At 32.2% G+C, this 19841-nt stretch overlaps 2 protein-coding genes across 3 annotated transcripts in view; both read left to right on the top strand.

Annotated features, from left to right (window-relative positions):
• Positions 1 to 13020, top strand: part of LOC108694329 (GATA-binding factor A-like) — a 44129-nt gene extending 31109 nt beyond the window's left edge. Inside the window, exons 2-6 of one of the 2 annotated variants that reach the window (XM_018203749.1) lie at positions 9387 to 9601; positions 9675 to 9934; positions 11589 to 11761; positions 12081 to 12345; positions 12692 to 13020. In XM_018203749.1, the coding sequence (XP_018059238.1) occupies positions 9414 to 9601; positions 9675 to 9934; positions 11589 to 11761; positions 12081 to 12345; positions 12692 to 13020 (1215 nt within the window). In that variant the 5' untranslated portion in view covers positions 9387 to 9413. Of the gene's footprint in view, positions 1 to 9386; positions 9602 to 9674; positions 9935 to 11588; positions 11762 to 12065; positions 12346 to 12691 lie in introns of both variants that reach the window. The other variant, XM_018203748.1, reaches the window with a different exon arrangement.
• A 2662-nt stretch (positions 13021 to 15682) lies between these two features.
• LOC108694389 (nuclear receptor subfamily 2 group E member 1) lies at positions 15683 to 18703 on the top strand (the record flags this gene model as incomplete). The annotated part of the gene is made up of 5 exons (XM_018203819.1): positions 15683 to 15830; positions 15950 to 16045; positions 17513 to 17776; positions 18032 to 18340; positions 18468 to 18703. Coding segments are annotated over 5 exons (1053 nt in total), but the record flags the coding sequence as incomplete, so codon positions are not given.
• Positions 18704 to 19841: the final 1138 nt, after the last annotated feature.

The following is a 19841-nucleotide window of genomic DNA, read 5'->3' as shown; positions in this document are numbered from 1 at the left end:
TATATATATATATATATATATGTGAAGTGTTTTTATATTTAATATTTCTTGCTAGAGAATATGATATTTGTACTAAAATTAAAATTTTTAAAAAACTTCGACGTGTTTATTCGATCGTGCCTGATCTCAGGCACGATTTGCTGGCACGATCGATAAATCGTGACTGAAATCTCTTCAAAGGAGCACTTATTTATTGAACATCAAACTTATGGAACCGTATCACGCGATTTTCACATCTTTGTATATCACGTGTGATATCTGTAGAAAAATAAAATTCATATTATAGATAGTGTTGACAAATAATTGCGGTAATGAGTGCTTTAAATCTTTCTTAAGTTGAATCAACTCATGAATAAAAAAACTATTGACAAAGATATTTCTGATTTTCTACATGAAATTATTTCTCTATGTAATTGCTACAAAAATTCAGACAAAATTAAGATGAAATAATTATTCCATTGAAATATAGAACCGAATAGAATATATCGAACAAATAGAGCGTGAATTGAGTTGCGTGCGCAATTGTTAAAGCTATTCATTTACGCCTATAACACAAGGTAACAAATAATCCACGATAATGTCATGGAGGCAAGATAAGCTCCCTCAAACACGACGAGAGTTTCGAGACATCACCGGACCTCTGTGTCACCTCACCATGGAATTGAGAAAAAAAAAGGGACGATCTCGTCGTGCAACGTGCGTGATACGCGCGAGTGTGTGCGCATGCAACTGTATAGGATCTACAAGAAAACCCTTCTACGCGGTCGGCGCCGTGGCGCCTCGGCACCAGCCGGTCCTCGGGATGAGAACAGTCCCGATGCACCAAAGTACTTCGTTGTAATCGTCAGAGACTCGTCTTCCACGAATGCCGCCGGATTAAAGCTCTTCGATCGCACGCTCGCGACGTCTGGTCAGCATACACAAATAGCGCCGCCGACGCTTGACCCTATGATGCATACATGCCCTCGAGAATGCACACGCATAAATATAATATAATATATTGCATTGATACGCAAACTACTTATTATGTGTATAAATAAATATTTTTGGTCATTTATATATTTAAATTAATTACACTTAAATTCTCTCCAATGTGTCATATAGTATATTCCAAAGATGTTTTCACGCTGAACACAATGTCGTTGGCAGAATTTGCGTAGCAAAAAACGTTAGAATTTTGAGTAAATTGAAACATAATAGACCAAAGATGTTTAATTATTTTCCAAATTTTTTTACAACAAAACAAAAACTTATTTCTAAATAAAGTTTATGGTATCTAAAAGTATATATTATAATTCGAGAGCTTTCAAATGAATTTTAATTCATGACTGTACGACTTATTTTTATCAAGTTATGGTTATTTTAACGATTATTATATAGAATATTTTTCTGTATAATTACACATTTTAACAAAAAAATCACTTTTTTTCTCTTTGAAACGCCATGGTACACGTTCTAAAGATTTATTCCCGTTGAACACGATGCCATTGTCAAAATTTGTACATTAAGATTTTTAATAAATTGCAACAGTAAATTGCATAAATGTTTAGCCCATTTCAATTTACTAAAAATCCTAATATGCTACGGAAATTCCGATGTCTGCATTGTGTTCAGCGTGAAAACATCTTTGGAATATATAGCACTTTGGGATATATAGCACTTCGAAGCGAAAATAAAGTAATTTTTTTATCGTTAAAGGCTTTATTCCTTACTAATTTTTTTTTTATCGAACTGCGTAATTATACAGAAAGTTTCAAATTCAAATAATTATATAATTTAATGAAAATAAATCGATTATGAATAAAAATTCATTTGAAATTAAATTGTATGTTTAGAACGTAGATTTTATTTAGAAACAAAGTTTTGTTTTGCCATAAAAAATATTGAAAATAGGTACAAACGCCATTTTTGATCCATCTCAATTTATTCTAAATTCTACTAACAGCATCGTATTCAGCACGAAAAAAAATCTTCGAGATATGTAGTATGGTACTTCAGAGAAAAAAGAAAGTGACTTTTTGTCGAACAGTGTTATTAAGATCTAATACACACATACCTACAGTTTAATGTGCAAGAGTTAAGGATCCTCTACACAGAAATCGTAGACGGTCGTGGAGTCTTAAGTCGTAGGAAACTAATCAATCACAATCAAATATAAGGAGAATACTTGATTGATTGATGAAAATTGATCAATTTCCTACGACTTAAAATCTCACGACCGTCTACGATTTCTATGTAAAAAATCCTTTATTTGTCTGGCTAAAAGAATTATATCGATTCGTTTGAGAAATCTATTCATTTCTTATAATAATATGATGTATTGTCATCTAGAAATATCAAATATTCTTATATTCATACTTTTTATATGAGAGAATATTAAACACCCCATAACTTAACCGCGTAACAACACCCGACTTCTACGCGCCGTAAAAGAACTGGAAGCCTTTCACGTCCCTCTCGTTCTATTTGATCCCTTTAATCAGTGTCCATTACCGATATATACCTGGGCTATCGACATGGTGGCGTCGGACCCTTCTAATTCGTCGCAACTCGCCAGGCTCTCATCTAAATTCCGTGTGATCCGTTGAGAGCCATGAAAAGTACGGCGCCGCGTTGATGTGGCGCCGCCGCCACCGCCTAACATCGAAACGCGATTATTTTCTCAACCGGTTCCCATTAGAGTTCTTATACCATGAATCCAATATTTTCCGCTTCGCTAGAGAGAGATCGCTCTCGTAGAGTGCTGCAATCGCGCCGCGCCGAGGAGTTTGTAGCTTAATTACACGAGTGCTTTTTTGCATCACGATGATCGTGAGTACCGGTTATATGAAAAATGTCCATTCAACAAATAAACATATACAGAAGCAACTTTGATCTTTCATCCAAATGATACATGTATATCAAATAGAAAAATTAATGTCCTATCATTATTTTAGCATATATATCATCAAATTTTATATAAATAAGTTGTATTTACTTAATTGTCTGTACTTAATTTTCAATGTTTACTTCTATTTAAATAACTTCTATTTAATAACTTAATATTGAAAGAGTGTTTTGATAATTTATTACAAGGATATTATGATACTATGTACTGATTTTAGAATTCATGTAAATTATTTTATTTGCATTTGTGCCATCTCTTCGCGCTATGAATTTTTCGTAAAATATGTAAATAGATACTCTAAATCTCTTCGAGTGAAATTTTACTCCTCTGAGATTTAAAGAATATATATCCAATATATGTGTGTGTCTAATGAATAGTATTACTTTAAAAAGAGAAACAGAGTTAAGACAATGCTCAGCAATAAATGTCATATAAATGTAATCGTATCACCATATAAATATGCATTTACATTAATGAATACAGTACATTGAATTTTATCGTGGGAATAAAATAACATTGGCAAAACATGCGCATTTGGTAACTTGTAACCACTTTGTAAATTAAAATGACATTTAATTTATAAATCATGAACAGGATTATTACTCATTAATGCTAATCTGATATCATAAATCATAATCACATTAATCATAGCAATAATACGGGAGTGCCGTAGTATTCGCAACCGATATAATTACGAAGCTATTATCGACGTAATAAATATACATGTGCAATGCGTGCGTACTGCGATCCATCGCATGTGTACATAACAAATTCGCGCAATCGCATCTTCACCTGCGAGAGAAAGAGAGAGCTATCTATCTTTATTGCAATAATAAATTACGCTGTAAATAGTGTTGTACGTTCAATGCATAACTTTTAAATACTTGTTCGATTATCTTAAGAATTTTTAATGGGTAAAATTCTTAAGAAATTTTTTGTCCTTTCTACCCAGAAAGAACGTCACTTCTTTCTAGAAAATAATTAAATTAGCAACTGTAAGCTCTTTATTTTACTTTATGCACATTTATTTCACTATTATTTTGATTGACTCGGATATATTTTTTAATCACATATTAACACCATGAACGAGAGCGTTCAAAGAAGGATCAATGCAATGTGCAAAATAAATTAATTTTCATCGCGTAACATATGCCTGTGGCTTTTCACATCGATCATGCTGCATAGTTTAGTGAATAATAAAATACCCAATGGAAGATCTCAATCAAGATCAATATCTTGAAAATCTCAGTTTTTATATCACTATAGAGAATCGCGACAGTGATTAAAAAAAATTATTTACGTAATGTTTCCAATAAAATATCAGAGAACATATTATGAAACTATTCAAAGAAATGAAATCTCACTTTTTTTTTTAGTGAAATTTCATTCTTTTGAAGTAAAAATTCACTCTAAAAGGAATAAAAATTGTTACTGTTTTCAAAAAATGAAGGGTGGTTGTATTTTCACTTTCTTGGAGTGAGAGTTCACTGCAAGAAATTTAGAGCGTAAAGAAAATAAAATAATTGCGATCCAACGGAAATCCATTCTAAACAATTAATACGTGCTCTAGGTGTGGATACCTATCATAGAACAAATCATATTGGATTCCGATCGAATTTATTCCGTTATCTCTAGTATACAATAGAAATACAATAGAAATCTAGGAAGTAATTGAATATTCCGCGCGATCGAAAACCATATTCCGAATAATTTCACAATACGTACTCTTTAAATGTATTGCACGTGTAGGCAATGTTTATGGGTCGGTATATAAGGAATGTTTTATCAATACTATTATATAACAGCGTGCAGTAAATTATTGCAATAATGAGCACAAATAGTTTAATATTTTCAATACATTGTCGATAATGGAATTCATTTATGCTCTATCTGTCATCGTTGAAATACAAGAATAAATTAATTTTGGCATATTTATAAGATTGTGCACTTTTCTCCAACACATTGTTAAGCGATATCAAAATGACTCTGATGTAGATAAGTTATGCTAATTTTATTGCTGCCGTTATAGTTCCTGCGTGATATACGTGTTTTTCTATCGCAAATTGAGATAAGCTGTGTTGCCACTTGTTACGCTTCGTCAAGCAATGTAACGTCATTAATACCAATTAAAAGTCAATATTGTACATATGTACATATACAGTGGCTAGAAAAAATTCAAATGGCTAAAATAGCAGATTGCACAGTCGAATCATTTTATAACGTATCCGTGCTTTTTACTGATACAAATTGATAAGATACATTTATACTCGTCAAACAAATGATCTGTGACATTTACACATTACTTAATAAATTATAATTCTCTAAACGTCACTTAATTTTAAATTATAATAATTTAAAAAATACACCGCAAAAGAGTAAATATTAATAAATCGATTTTGTTTTAAGTTGTAGATTTTTTTTTATTTGTATTGAGCTATGAAGATTTGGTTTTTAAAAACTTTATACAAAATTATAATTTAAAAAAATAATAGATTTATCCCTCCGACGTCAAGGATAATTTAATGAATTGTTTCTCGATATTAGTGCTGATCAAATAATGTATAATAATAACATCTACTCTTTTCTATGAAAAATTATCTTCATAATTCATTACAATCTTAATTCCGTTAGTCTAAAATTATTTCTGCTTTAAAAAAAAAAAAGAATATTTTGTTTCCATACATTAAATCTCATATTAGAAATTAATTCAAATTATAAACACATTAATTTGATTCGAAAAGAATTATAATGAAACTATAAGCTAGCCTTCTTTTAAAAATCTTAATCGAATTTCATCTTTTGCGTGTAATATTAATATATAAGAAAATAAATTAAATGTCACAAAAAATTTTTAGCCCAAACAAATTCATAAAAATTGTATAATTTTTGTCTTTCTTTTTATATCACAAATAAAAATAGATTTTCATTTGTAATAGTCAAAAATTTAGTCTGATCTGATTGATCGGAACTCACTTCGCTATACGGCAGATCGTACAACGCGATCGTACATGTGCTCACTTGCGCGTTACATTGGCACACGAGTTCGCTTACACAACCATACACATGCGACGAAAACTTTGGTCCCGCCTACACGGGGTATATTTGTGACCGCGATGGCCGCTATCGGTATCTCCGATTCAACGGTCGGAGCCAAGCGATGAAGGTGGAGACGCGTCTGCGCGTCTCCATGCCTCTCTCTTTCTCTCGCAATGTCTTTATTCGTTGAACAGCACCTCTCTTTCTCCGACGCGTAGACTATCATTTGATCCCCGCCAAGGTACATGCGGCAAAATCCCCTCTTTGAGACCTGCGCATTTCTTTCTCTCCGTTTTCTCTCCTCCGACTCCTCTCGTCGTATCCTCATGAACTCCCTACTCTCGGCGCGTAAACGCGACACGTTCAACTTTGCGCGCTAAACGGATTTGACGAATAATGAATCTTGTAAAATTTCATAAATTCATCATCATATATTCATTTCTCTAATTCTTATTTAAATCATTTAAATAAATGTTCAAAAATAAACAGATAAATACTGCAAGTAAATTGCTCACTCATTAGTACTTCACTGTCTTTCCACTTGTCTCTTCTTTTTCTCACAATTCGTTGCACTTTCACAATAAATTAATTATGATCACGCGACACTTTCGTACGGCATTCCTGAGAAAGGATTGTTAATATAACGCGTACAACACTTTATAGTATATCCAAAGGAGTGAAATTTTCCCATTCTTTTTCCAGGGTGAAAATATTTTCACTCTTTCTCAAAAACTGGTTCAATTTTCGGGTCTTTTGGAGTGAGATTTCACTTTAAAAGATTTAGAGAGTCTTCATGAATTATTCAATCTAAATTATTATTCACACTTTGTATTACTCGCACAATTCGTGTGTTGTCCCGCGATTTTAAACTGAAAATAATAGGAAAAATGTATGATGCGTTTAAATTCTTTGATCCTTTATACAAATACAAGAAAATATCTGTTTACAAATCGTCTTATACTTATGAATTAAAGCTAGTTAACTGTACTAATCATTAATTGTTCATCGAATATGTTTCGATAACGCAAAGTAATTCTCGTCGCTGCCTGCCTGCTCAAGTATCGCTGTGCGAATGATAGTACGGCGACCTTGTGTACATACGCAACCACCTCATCACGCAACTGCCACGCCGCGTCTACACAAAAATAATCACCAAGGTCGTTGTCGTGCGATTTTTTTCCATGAAATATTCAACGTATTATAAAATAACTACTAAATATATTCTATAAACAAATATTCTCTTATTGCTTACAGTTTGAATTTCAATTTAAATTGTTGCAGCGTATTTCGCACTTTATCGCAATAATAAATAATCGGATAAGAGATATACTCTCTCTAAATGTTTTGGAATAGAATTTCACTTTAAAGAGTAAAAATCGAATCTTTAAGAGTGAGACTTTTTAGAATGAGATTTACTCTGAAAGTTTTAGATAGTAGATACGCGAATATAATTCTTTTTATTATACAAATAAAAAATTTATCCTTTCTTTTGCGCGAATGTATTTCAGTATATCTCTCTTTTCGTACGAGCTCTATTTTATCTGTTCACTGCACCTTTCGGAGGCTGATACCTGAATCCGTCGCGGAGGGCCGATTCGTAGAACATATGCCAACTATGGCGGTATTACAATCGCTTGGAAAACGCATATCCGAGACAATGGAATGACTGTGGGTGGCAAGACTTGCGAGAATTCAATACCCTATTACCCTATTGCCCGGCCCCTTATCTTGTGTTTAGGAATGCTTAAATTTTGCCAATACTTTTTGTTCATTGGAATTATCAATATTTGTTCAAATATTGCAAAAATTAGATATCAACATATATCTTTAATTTTCATCGAATATTATTATTATTATTGATTAATATTATTTCCTTTGAGATATTATAACAATTCATATATATAAAATTTTAATTAAAAAAGAAAATAATGATAAATTAACAAAAATATTGAAGAATAAATATGTAAAATGAAATGAAGTGACATAATAAATAGGCGTTCGTTTTTGCCAAAACAAGAGAAGCCCATATCCGTAGATACAAATCATACCTTTAGCTGATAATAGCTCCGTTTTTTTTAAATTTTGCAATGCAAAACATATATTCTATGCATCACATTCAAATGGGTTGCATAGATATGGTGAGGCTGCACATATTCTTAAGGAGATGCGTATCCTAACAATGAAACGTGTGGGCGGCACAGTATTCACATACCAAAATGGATGCAGTGTGCAAGAGATATCAATGTATCGGGCTACATACCTACTATTTTCGTTCTTAACAATACTGTGAAATAAATTCTTGACGTGCCGCAATAGCATCGGTATCAGTAAATATCGTTGTGAAATCTACATTGCATAATATTATAAAATTGCGCAACACGCGCGCGGAAATTGCTTTCAATCCATAATTGTCAATTATTACAAATAAAAGACTCGTCATTATATTCGTTCGGTCATCTCGATTATGCAACATGACAAACAAAGACAATGACAATAAAAGTTATGGGAACTATTCGTATGCCGCATAATATGAGAAATTAGAAAAAATGGAATTAACTTATATCGTCTCGTAGTGATAAGATATCTCTCTACATATACCTACATTCAATTAAATTCAACAAATATTACGGTTAAAATCGCATATTTATATTAATATATTTATATTAATGCATAAACAGAGCTAAAAAATATTTTGTAGCACACATGCTAAATTGAATAAAATTGGATATCCTTTCGATTCAATGTTCTCATTGTCTGTCATAAAGTTTATTCAAAGTTTGAAAGCTACTACTCGCTCAAGTAAGTCGAAATTTATAGTTTCCTGATCTACGATCACAAAATCGTTCCTTTACATAGGCAGACAAGATAGAAAAGAGGCCCGACGGCCTGACCATGCGAGGATTCAGCATTTATTCATAATCAACCTTGATCTCATGGGCGGCCTATGTCGCATTAGCTCGTCGTCTTACATGACGCTTGGCGGGATCTCAATATGTATGGCCGGTTATCGGCTCTAAAGAGATCATTAACATTATCTGCTGCAGGATGTATTATTGCCATATTACCAGCGTAACGATATATCTTTCCATGGTAGCAAAATGAGATTGCCGGCGGCTATCCTTTAGCAAAGTATTTGCTGCCGTATTTTGCGCTTTTGCACTTATATTTTATATTGTCGGCATCAACACTAAAGGGACTTTACTTTTTTAAAATTAAAGGGATTTTCGCATCATAGCTGCCTTATTATAAAGATATGATTAATTATAATTTACGGATTATTGACATATGCGAACCGCAATCAATTATGACTATTAAAAATTGTACGATACTAAAAGTTTAACAAAATTTATGCAAGAGTCATTGTCAAGAGTACAATATTATGTATTTCAAAGGATGCAAATTAAAATGTTCTTGAGATAGAAGATGGAAAGTTAATAACTTTCGATATCTTAATTTTTGACAGATGCCACGGTGGTAGCTCTCGAGGAGGATGTTCCACGGGGGCGGAAGTGGCGGGTACGGCGCAAGTTCCGATTACCAGCAGCAGTCCCAGCAGCAACAACAGCAACACGGGCAGCAGCTCCAGGCGCCTGTCTATGTTCCATCGTCTAGACCAGCGATTCCATCTGCAGCCACGGCGCAATATCATTCCTTCCCTACTTCACCCTCGCCCGCATGGTACGATGACCTTTGAAAATCATACGCTTGAAATCACGTTAGTTAAACGTCAAATATCCTTGATCCTTTGAAGGGAAAAGACGGCACCCTGGCAGCACGGAGTGGAAACGTATGCGGCGCATCACGCGCTCGCCGGACACACAAGCGGTACCGCGGCAGCGATGGGACCGCACGCTGGACCTGGTCATCCGCATGCGGGACATCCGCACGCGGCGCATCCTCACTCAACTCTCGCCGCAGCCGCGGCTGCACCCTTCTATGCGCAGAACGTCGCGATGATGTCCTCGTGGCGCGCTTACGACGGCACCGGTTTTCAACGTGCATCACCTTATGGTTCGTCTATACATGCGATTTTTTTTTATAAATGTTTTTTATAAATTTTTGCACATGTCTGCTATGCACATGTGCGTCTATTATACTTCGTAAACAAATATAATTTGCACACGATGCAGCAAAAGTAAAAGTTTTTTCACCTTAGCTTTTCAATAGATATTATGATAATAACTTATGTGCACGTTAAATAAATAAAATATGATAGAATTAAATAATAACAATATTGACATTTCTAAAATCGAAAATGAAAAAAGCTATTGGAACGATCGTCTTAAAAAATATAATCAATATTGAAGTTAACAAATTATTTTCTTCGATATTAAAAGATACTAATTAGATAAATATTGATAACTTATATCAGTATGATTATATTAAGTAATGTTATAAGTGTTGTGCTATCTCTACTCGCTCTGACGTAAAAATATCACTAATGTACCTGAATTTCATTATCCTTCCTTGCTATATTTAAATTTGCTCGCGACGGCGCGTGAAAATGGAGGTGCTTATATCGCTTTTCGTTGGCGTGCATCACGCGTGAAGTCGCAATGATAAACAAACAAAAGTTATGGGAACTACCCGTATGCTGCGGCGATAAGATATGTAGGCATGCAATTTCCTACGGTGCCGATTAGTTTATCGAAACCGCAGACGATATCACGAATGGAGTTTGTGAGGGAGTACTCGTGGAATTGTCAAGCGTATACGGTTTCTGTAGTGTGACTTAAACTCTCCTTTTGGAGGTAAACCTTTTATTTTCATGTCATCTCGATGGCCGAGAGACAAGAGCTTTCCAATCGAAACTTCTAAGAATCGTGCGCAATAATAGCGCTTGACAAAATTGTCTCATTTAACTTTATGAGATTTTTTAGCTGGATGTTATTGGCAGACATGTATGAATATTTTAACAATATCCGACAATAAAAAAAAATATCGTATTAACGCGTGTGAAAAGAAATATTTAACTTGGTGATTAACGCTGACTTCGTGACAGCACCGCTCGAAAGAAAAACACTGTGCTGAGACGAGGAGAAAGAAGCTACTTTCCTTCGCGGATGCTATTTACCGGCGTGCACGCGGCGGGCCATGTGCGATGGATAAGTGATAGCGGTGCCTTTGAAGTGAGCCGGGTCGATCCCGCGGTCAAGTGTTTTACAGCGTAGCGACGGAGAATCGGTTCAGAGAGCCAGCGCGGGCGGATGCTTCCTCTGGAGAATCGGGAACAGCTTGTCGCGCATTCTCTGCTTTGCCGTCTAACTGTAAATCCCGCTACGGACGTCCTCGAGACATTTCGATAAAATGTTAAAAACGGGCTTATCTCATCAGTTCGGTGCGGATAAAACTAATTTCGGATTTTCATACAAAACGAGTAGAATTAGCATTAAAAATAAAAGAGAAACATGGTACGTAAAAAGAAACTCGGCAAAAGTTTAATATCAATTAAACAATTAATATCGTCAAAATAAAATAAAAATATCTTATTTTTCGCGATTTATTATTAGTGCTTTAAAATTTTTTTCAATCAAATGTGTATTGTTGGAATCTCTTTATGGTTTCCAAATGGTTTAACTGATCAGTTTTATTGTATAAATTACAACAAAATAAACATTAAATTAATTAACTGTACGTTAATTAATCAATCAAATACTGATTACAGATACCGCAATGGATTTCCAATTTGGCGAGGGTCGCGAATGCGTAAATTGCGGCGCGATATCGACGCCGCTCTGGCGGAGAGATGGCACCGGTCATTATCTTTGCAATGCATGCGGACTTTATCATAAGATGAACGGCATGAATAGACCGCTCATCAAGCCCTCAAAACGCCTGGTAAGTTCATCCACAAAAGATTGTCTACGTATAAGTATTCATTTTGTGAAGAGCCTATGTCTTTCATATGTTATACCTGCGAAAAGAATCTCTCATCTTTAACAATAATTTTTAGTATAAAAATATTACTAGTTTACAGAGATATTTTTCAAGTACTTTCATATATAAAGTTACGTCTTCTTATTATCAATAAGGAACGTCTTTTAAAAGAGAGCTCTGTTTGATTCTTTTAAGAATATCCTGTTTATTCACAATAATTGCATTTGCATTTGAGTCGTCTTGACGTGTGTTACAAATGGGACAGATGTCGGAATTTCAGACCGCAACGAGGCGACTCGGGCTGTGCTGCACAAACTGCGGCACTCGCACCACCACCTTGTGGAGGCGTAACAATGAAGGTGAACCAGTATGCAACGCTTGTGGATTATACTTCAAATTACACGGAGTCAATAGGCCGCTAGCCATGCGAAAAGATGGTATACAAACAAGGAAGAGAAAACCGAAGAAGACTCCAGAACAGAATGCTAGATCATCTCAGGGGGATCATGAAACCACTGCCTCGACTACATCCTCTCCTTCTACAGGTTGATAAATGTTAAATTTTTTTTCTCTTGTGTGGTAGTTTGATAGAGAAATGTATGTACGAAACATAAAAATATAAATTCTAAGATAAACGACTTCTGTTTTAATACATAAATTAAAAACATGATAATTAGTAATAACGATAATAATTAATTTTTTATAATTCATTGCTCACAATTTAAAAAATATTTTTTAATTTTAAATTTACATATCAATACATTTATTACAAATTAATAAAAATATCATTTTCTTCGCATTTTATAAAATATTTATGTTTTTCTGATTACTTTATTATTTATAATATACATACATCGATCTATTTTTAATGTCACAAATATTTTTCTACAGACTTGAAGAACAATCAACAACAGCAGCAGCAACAACAACAGCAACATCAGATCGAGGTGCCAAAGTCATCGGGCTCATCAACGTCGACCGATAGACCTGTTTACCTCGGACATACCTCTCTCTTGGCTGGAAATGTACCTGCTGTGAAAACGGAACCGCGAAGCTGTGATGGCGTCGTTGGTCAACCATACTCATCTTATTATCAACATCCTCATCAATTAACTGTTACCAGCGAACATCAGCAACAGAGTTATTATGGCACCCAGGAAGCACCCTATCATCATCAACATCATGTCACTACAGCGGCAAAATTACTCGCGTCCTCGTAATTGTTTAATAACATTGACATTTGTTCATTAGAATTGTCTCGAAAATAGATTCAGACGTGTTGAAAAATGAAGATTTTTTTCGCAATATGGATTATTCAAGAATTTATCGAATTATTAGAAACTTAAAGATCGTAAGTTTCTAATAATGAATAGGAGGTATGTTAGAATTGAAGATTGTGATTGAATTTTAATCCGATTATTTGGGAAAAGAACAAGAGAGAATAACGAAATTAAGACACTTCTTTGACAAGTGTATGTGGAAGAAGAATTCTTCTGCAACATGGGACTAGTCAGTGACGTGCAAATTGTTTTGAAATTCAAAGAAAAACGGTGATAAAAATTGAAATATTATGAATCCAAGAGAAGAATACTATTTTTCAAGAAAATACGTAAGTTTTCAAGAAAGTGATTACTTTATATAAAAATTTATGAACGTTTTAATGTATAATAAAATGATCTGAGAAGAAAAAATATCAATACATATATCTTAAAAACTTTGATTTTAAACGTGTCGTTAATAGATAGGAGGGAAACTGGATCTCTAGTCAATGACAGGGATTATAAAAAAGTTACGAAAGACGACGCGTATTGAAAATTATTTTGTTAATTTAACAAAATAATAATTGGAATTACGAGAAAATGGAATGAAAGTATAAAATATTAATATCAAAAACGGCATATTTCCATATTTAACTACGCATTTTTTGCGTTTGAATATCTGATACATGTAAATAGCTGAGTTATAATACAATTAGTGCAAAAGTGCTTCCTGGTTTGACAAAAGCGCAAAGATACTTAATAAAAATGATGATTTGGCAAGGCTAGTGTGCAACAAATAAAAATATGATTTTTGCATTTAAAGAGCAATGAAGCATCATATTACTTTTCAATTTTCTAATCAGAGAGTAATATTTCGACTTCCTAAATATAAAAGAGAAAGATTCTTCGTTTATTGTAAGTGTTAAAATAATATTTTTTTTGTTACACAACAAATGCCTGCGCAACCAGAGTACTTAATTGTAAATAATCTCCATAATAAACTATTGCAATATTAGGAATAGATAGACTTTTTCGGCCTCGACGACTCTTCATTGCTTTATTTACTATTATACTGGATTAGAACATTTACTTATAATTCTCCATGATTGCTTGAAATATGTGTTGAATTTTGCATGAAATATTCTATTGACAAACATAATAAGCATAAAATTTATAATTGTAAGAAATAAAAAAAAATAAAAAAAAATGTAAAATTTTAATTACAGAAGATGAAATTAATTTCTCGAGGCACGAATACAATATTATCAGATTTAGCTGTAATCCCTGCACGAATATAATAATGATTCACTTCGAAAAATAACTAGGAAAAGTCTGAAACATTCTTATAATTTATTGACTCGAAACCGTTGTGTCACGGTTTCTTGACGAATATATAATATTTAGCTAACGTTAATGAAAAATGAATTTTTGTGTATAGTTCCTTTGTAACACTACTTTTGCAATGCGCAATAAATAATTTTAATCACTTAAACAACAGAGAAGTTGCATTTCTTTTTCCGAGCTAAAAAGAGATCCTATTTAAAATAATATAGTAATAATATATAAAATAATAAAAACTTAATGTTGAACAAAAGATAAATCAATCACGTCGCACTTTTATTAAAATTCCCGCAATAATATGTAGCATTATAGGATAATTTGAAGTTTTATATATATATATATATATATATAGGTACATATCCTTTATATATGTCCCTACATTTTTTTATATGGACAAATAAATTATTGTATAATAATTGATGTTGATATCTTATATATGATAACAATAAACATGATATTTGTAAAATCAGATGCTTTCCTATAATATTGTTTAATTCTATCTTTTTAATCGTATTGCTGAAATAAAAGAAATTAAAACTTTTCTGTTGAGTAAAATTCAAAATAATTTTTATAACAAATATACGCGGAAATAAGAAATTCAACTGTGAAGTTTCATTTAGCATATTTTTATGTATATTCCAATCATCAAACAATATTGTAAACCAAGAAAATAAAATCTTTTCTAATAAAAAAATTACATCAATTTTACTTTTATAAAAAAATTCGTTAAATTATTGAATAATTGATTGAAAAATTAAATGCGGTTTCTCTATTCTGGAATAATTTCACGATCGAACAATGATGTCATTCTCGATCAGTCTATCGCAAATATTATGCTTTCGCGTTTTGACATTTGGAGTGACGTGTCGGACAAATCCAACTTACGTCCGTCCATTTCCACCACCAATGAGTTAAGTCTCCCTCAAACAGAGGTGAGTTCCACGTCCTGACAGAGTTTGCTTTCATTCGTAGGCTCGGTTGGACACGATCACCTTGATCATTTCTCGGATATTATCGCATGATTCGAATTACAAAAACTCGCTCGATTTGTGTGAACTTGATCGTATTGCATTAAAATAAAAAAAAAAATGGGTAAATATTTATTTTAATTTATTCAATCGCAAATAACACATTTATTTCTCTGTTATGATTGTGCATAATATATGAACCATCTTAAAAAGTACAAATAATTTTCTCGTAATAAAATTAAGTGTAATTATTAATTATAATTTTCAAAAGTAATCTTAATAAAATTCTTAACTGACAAACGATAACATTTCTCGTAATAGGAAGAACTCTACCTACACCAGTGTCCTGTAAAGTGTGTGGTGATCGATCATACGGAAAACATTACGGTGTTTATTGCTGTGATGGTTGCTCGTGTTTCTTTAAGAGATCCGTGCGTCGCGGTGCTCTGTTCACTTGTACAAGTTCGTACACGTTTAAACGTTTTACACAAAAGTAGTAAAATATAAGAACATGCCAGATAATCCAATATCAAAAGAATAATGCTGCTTAAATATCATATCAATAACTTATAATTCTTTAGATAGTGATGGATCCTGCACCATTGACAAAGCTAGACGGAATTGGTGTCCACATTGCCGTCTAAAGAAATGTTTCTCCGTTGGCATGAATACAGCGGGTAGGTAAAATATATTAAATATATTTACAAAAAAATCTTTTAATATTTAGATATTTAGATAATGAATCAAGTTTTCGTTTTAAAATTAATAGTAATTATTGCGAAAAGGTTAAACCTAATCAATGACTTTGATTTTTATATATAATTAAAGTCAATATAATCCCGAGTCACGCACACTTTGAATCATATGATGAACTTTTCTAATTTCTGAGATTGAATTTTTATTTCCGATTACATTAAGTTTTATGTGATTCAGGATTATATCGACTTTAATTATACGTAAAAATCAAAGTTATTGATGAGATTTAACCTTTTCGTAATAATTACCAAATTAATAAAACAATGCAATTATTGATGTATTAGATGTATTTTATATTTGCATAAAGATCAAGATACATTATTAATTGTTTGCAATGTGTTTGTACATAATTTAATTTATAATCTAAATTTTCTTCTAGAAATATACTTTTTTCTATAAATATATATAATTGTAACTTTTTTGTATAATTAAATAAATTTAATTTCAAATTGAATTTATTCTCATTACAAATAGAATTGTATTAAATTAAATCGATATGTATTTTTTATGAAATCTCATATCGTAAGGGCGAATATAAAATCATCGCCAACAAGTAAACATAGCAAGGTGCTAACAACTCAACGAGATGCAAATAATGGCGTGTGCTAGACACGTGCCTTCATCCTTAACGATTCAGAAAAGTTAATTGACAGCAGAATCGTAATGTGGACAATTTATATTAATTTGATGTTTGTCTTATATTCTTTTTATTTCATATATATATATATATATATATTTTTTAATGCGATAAAAGTGATAAATATAATAATCATAAATATAAATTAAATAAATCAAAGATTTAAAAATTTTAGAAGAAAAGAAACTAAGAAAGACTAAATCTGTTATAAGGATAGATATATGTAACAGACACAAATTGCGATAGCTATCTTTCATGTGATAATCTAGTAAATAATTTAGTAGTAGCCATTGCCATAATGTGTCACGAGAAATGATATTGAGTGTCAACTCCGGTCGTCAGCTCTTAAATACACAAACTTTATCCTGTGATCGAAGAACCAAAGCCACCCTACTGGAATTCTTCAATTACATCGTTATACCACACTTTCATATTGATTATAATAAAAATGTAAAATAAATAATTATGTAACATAATAAGAAGTATAGAAACTTCATAAAATTTTTTTTTTCAATTTTCAAAAAAGATATAATATTTACAAGCTAATTTAAGCAAAACATATTTAAATTTTATGAAATATATTTAATAAATATTTAATTATTGTTGAAGTAATTGCTCATCTTCAAGAGAAAAAAATTATTTTATTCTTCTCAAAACCAATTATAAAAATTAATGATAAATAAGAAATAGAAACTGTCTTTACTTTTTTTTATAAGGTACTGTTAAATTTTTAAAGCATATATTTTCACAGCGGTTCAGGAAGAAAGAGGGCCACGTGCTCGAAACAATTCACTCTCAAATCCACATAATTCTAACAGCACCTGGAAGCCTAGAGTTGATCCTTCAACGTCTTTTTGTGCACGTTTTAATAATTCCGAGATATATTTGCCTTTCAAGAATCCCACATTGAATAATACTCTAATGGTGAAGACGTTACACGAATCTGAAACTAGAGAGAATATTTTCTTTCCTGTCATGACACGCTATGTACAACCGACGAGGATTATATCACCCGGTAATTTTCTTTCCTTAGAATATTTTAATTACTCGATTTTAGACAGAATTTATCAAGTATCTAACCTCTATCTCTGTGTGTGTGTGTGTGTGTGTGTGTGTGTGTGTGTATTCCTAATAAAATATAAGTCTAATTCTTTTAAAATCCATTTCCATAGTTTCAAAGAAAAATTCTGATTTGTAGAGTAATGCAAATAAACAATGTTGTGATATATATTTCTTACGAGAAATTAATTGAATTTTATATTGCACGCAGGCACAGCTATACAGTACGAAATATCCGCGCAAATATTTTTGGCAACTATTCGGAATGCACGTCGTCACCGAGATTTTTCGATACTGAATGTGGAAGATCAAAACAAGATTCTTCGTCGTGGATGGTCTGCTCTTTTTGTTTTACGCGCAGCTACGTGGCCGGTTGATTTAATAAACATACGAGGACAAAATGCAATGAGTAACGATAGTGCTTTAACCTGCATAATTGCAACGCGCGCTGCAATCGAAAAATTACAACTTGACGATGTCGAATTGTGTGTTTTAGACACGTTTGCGTTGTGTCGTCCAGGTAAATAAAAGTTAAAGTACATATGTATATGCAAGAAAGCCATATAACTTTTCGATAGTATACAAATAAAATATGCTTTCTCACTGATAAAAATGCGATTACATTGAAAGTGTGGTTTAAATTGCAGAAATCGCCAATAATACTACAAACGGTGTCCACATAATGTCACAAGCGAGAAATTACGCCGTGAAAACTCTAATACAACATCTCCAACAGCAAGACGATCGAGAGAATAAATTGACGAAGATTCTATTTGTCCTACCTATTCTCACCGGTTGTTGTTCTCGAGAATTGGCTGAGGAATTGTTTGCACCAATTATCGGCGACACAGATCTGGAAAGAGTTATCGCGTCTATACGATAAATCTCTTGCAATAATTGCATGCATATATATATATATATATATATATACACACACGCATGCATATGTACACGTACGCATTTACACGAAATTGAAGAACTAAAATTTGAATTTTGCAGTTTAATTTCCTTTCTAAAAGTTTCCTATAATTTGTTTCTGAGTTATACTGAATTTATGAGAAAAAGTTATTTATTTTGTAATACTTTCTTTAAAACGATATAACTTGCAATTAGTAAAAAAAAAATCGTAGAAAAATGTTCAAAATATGCATTTTTTGTAATGAACTTAGATTCATACACTTTTGTATCATGCAACCAATTTCCCTGAGAGCAGTGTAATAGTTTAAAAAAAAAAAATTTTTCCCTCTCTTTGAATGTCCGCCTTCAATGATCGTCATTTTGTATTATATTTTATGTAAATGTGATCCCTATGATTATCAAGGGGAATGTTCAAATTTTAATTTGAATTTTTTAATTTGAAATCATCTTAATACGATGATTTTTCATTGAGTTTTATTACTATTCGAAATTATTATAAATTTGTGCTAAAATTTAGTGGCCTGTTTTTTTTGTCTGTGAAGTATATTATTTTGTCTGTAATACAATCTTTCTAATTTTATTAAATTATTATGTATATATCCCTACCTGACTGAATTCTTATCTAATCCTATCTATCCGTATTTCAATCTCTATATTCTTACTTGTTCATATTTTATCCTATTCATTTTTTTTTCCATTCGTACGTTTCAACTTAAAAAAAAAAAAAAAAAAAAAAAAAAAACTTTAATTTAAACCGCGACGCGATACGCGATTTATTAGAGGAACTAATTTTTTATTAATTCAGTGGGATATCTAAAACCTTATACATAAGCGATAAATTAAAAAATTGGAGATTCAATTATACGCGTGCGATTAACATTAAAATGGAGTCTTTTCTATCCGGTATTGCTCGTACATGTACAAAAAAATATAGGAAAATATAAAGAAAATTAAGTAAATAAATAAATTTACATTCCCATATAGGATTTTACTATTAGTCCGATACTGGCCCAAAATTGGTTATCAGGTGATCATATTGGCGCGATTATGACTGGCCCACTAATGGGAATACTATGAGATGATAACTTCGGTCCGATAACGGA

Source organism: Atta colombica, unplaced genomic scaffold (genome assembly GCF_001594045.1).
Source record: "Atta colombica isolate Treedump-2 unplaced genomic scaffold, Acol1.0 scaffold12, whole genome shotgun sequence".
NCBI lineage: Eukaryota > Metazoa > Arthropoda > Insecta > Hymenoptera > Formicidae > Atta > Atta colombica.
Note: the sequence above shows the minus strand (reverse complement) of the source record. Positions and strands in the feature narration are given on the sequence as shown.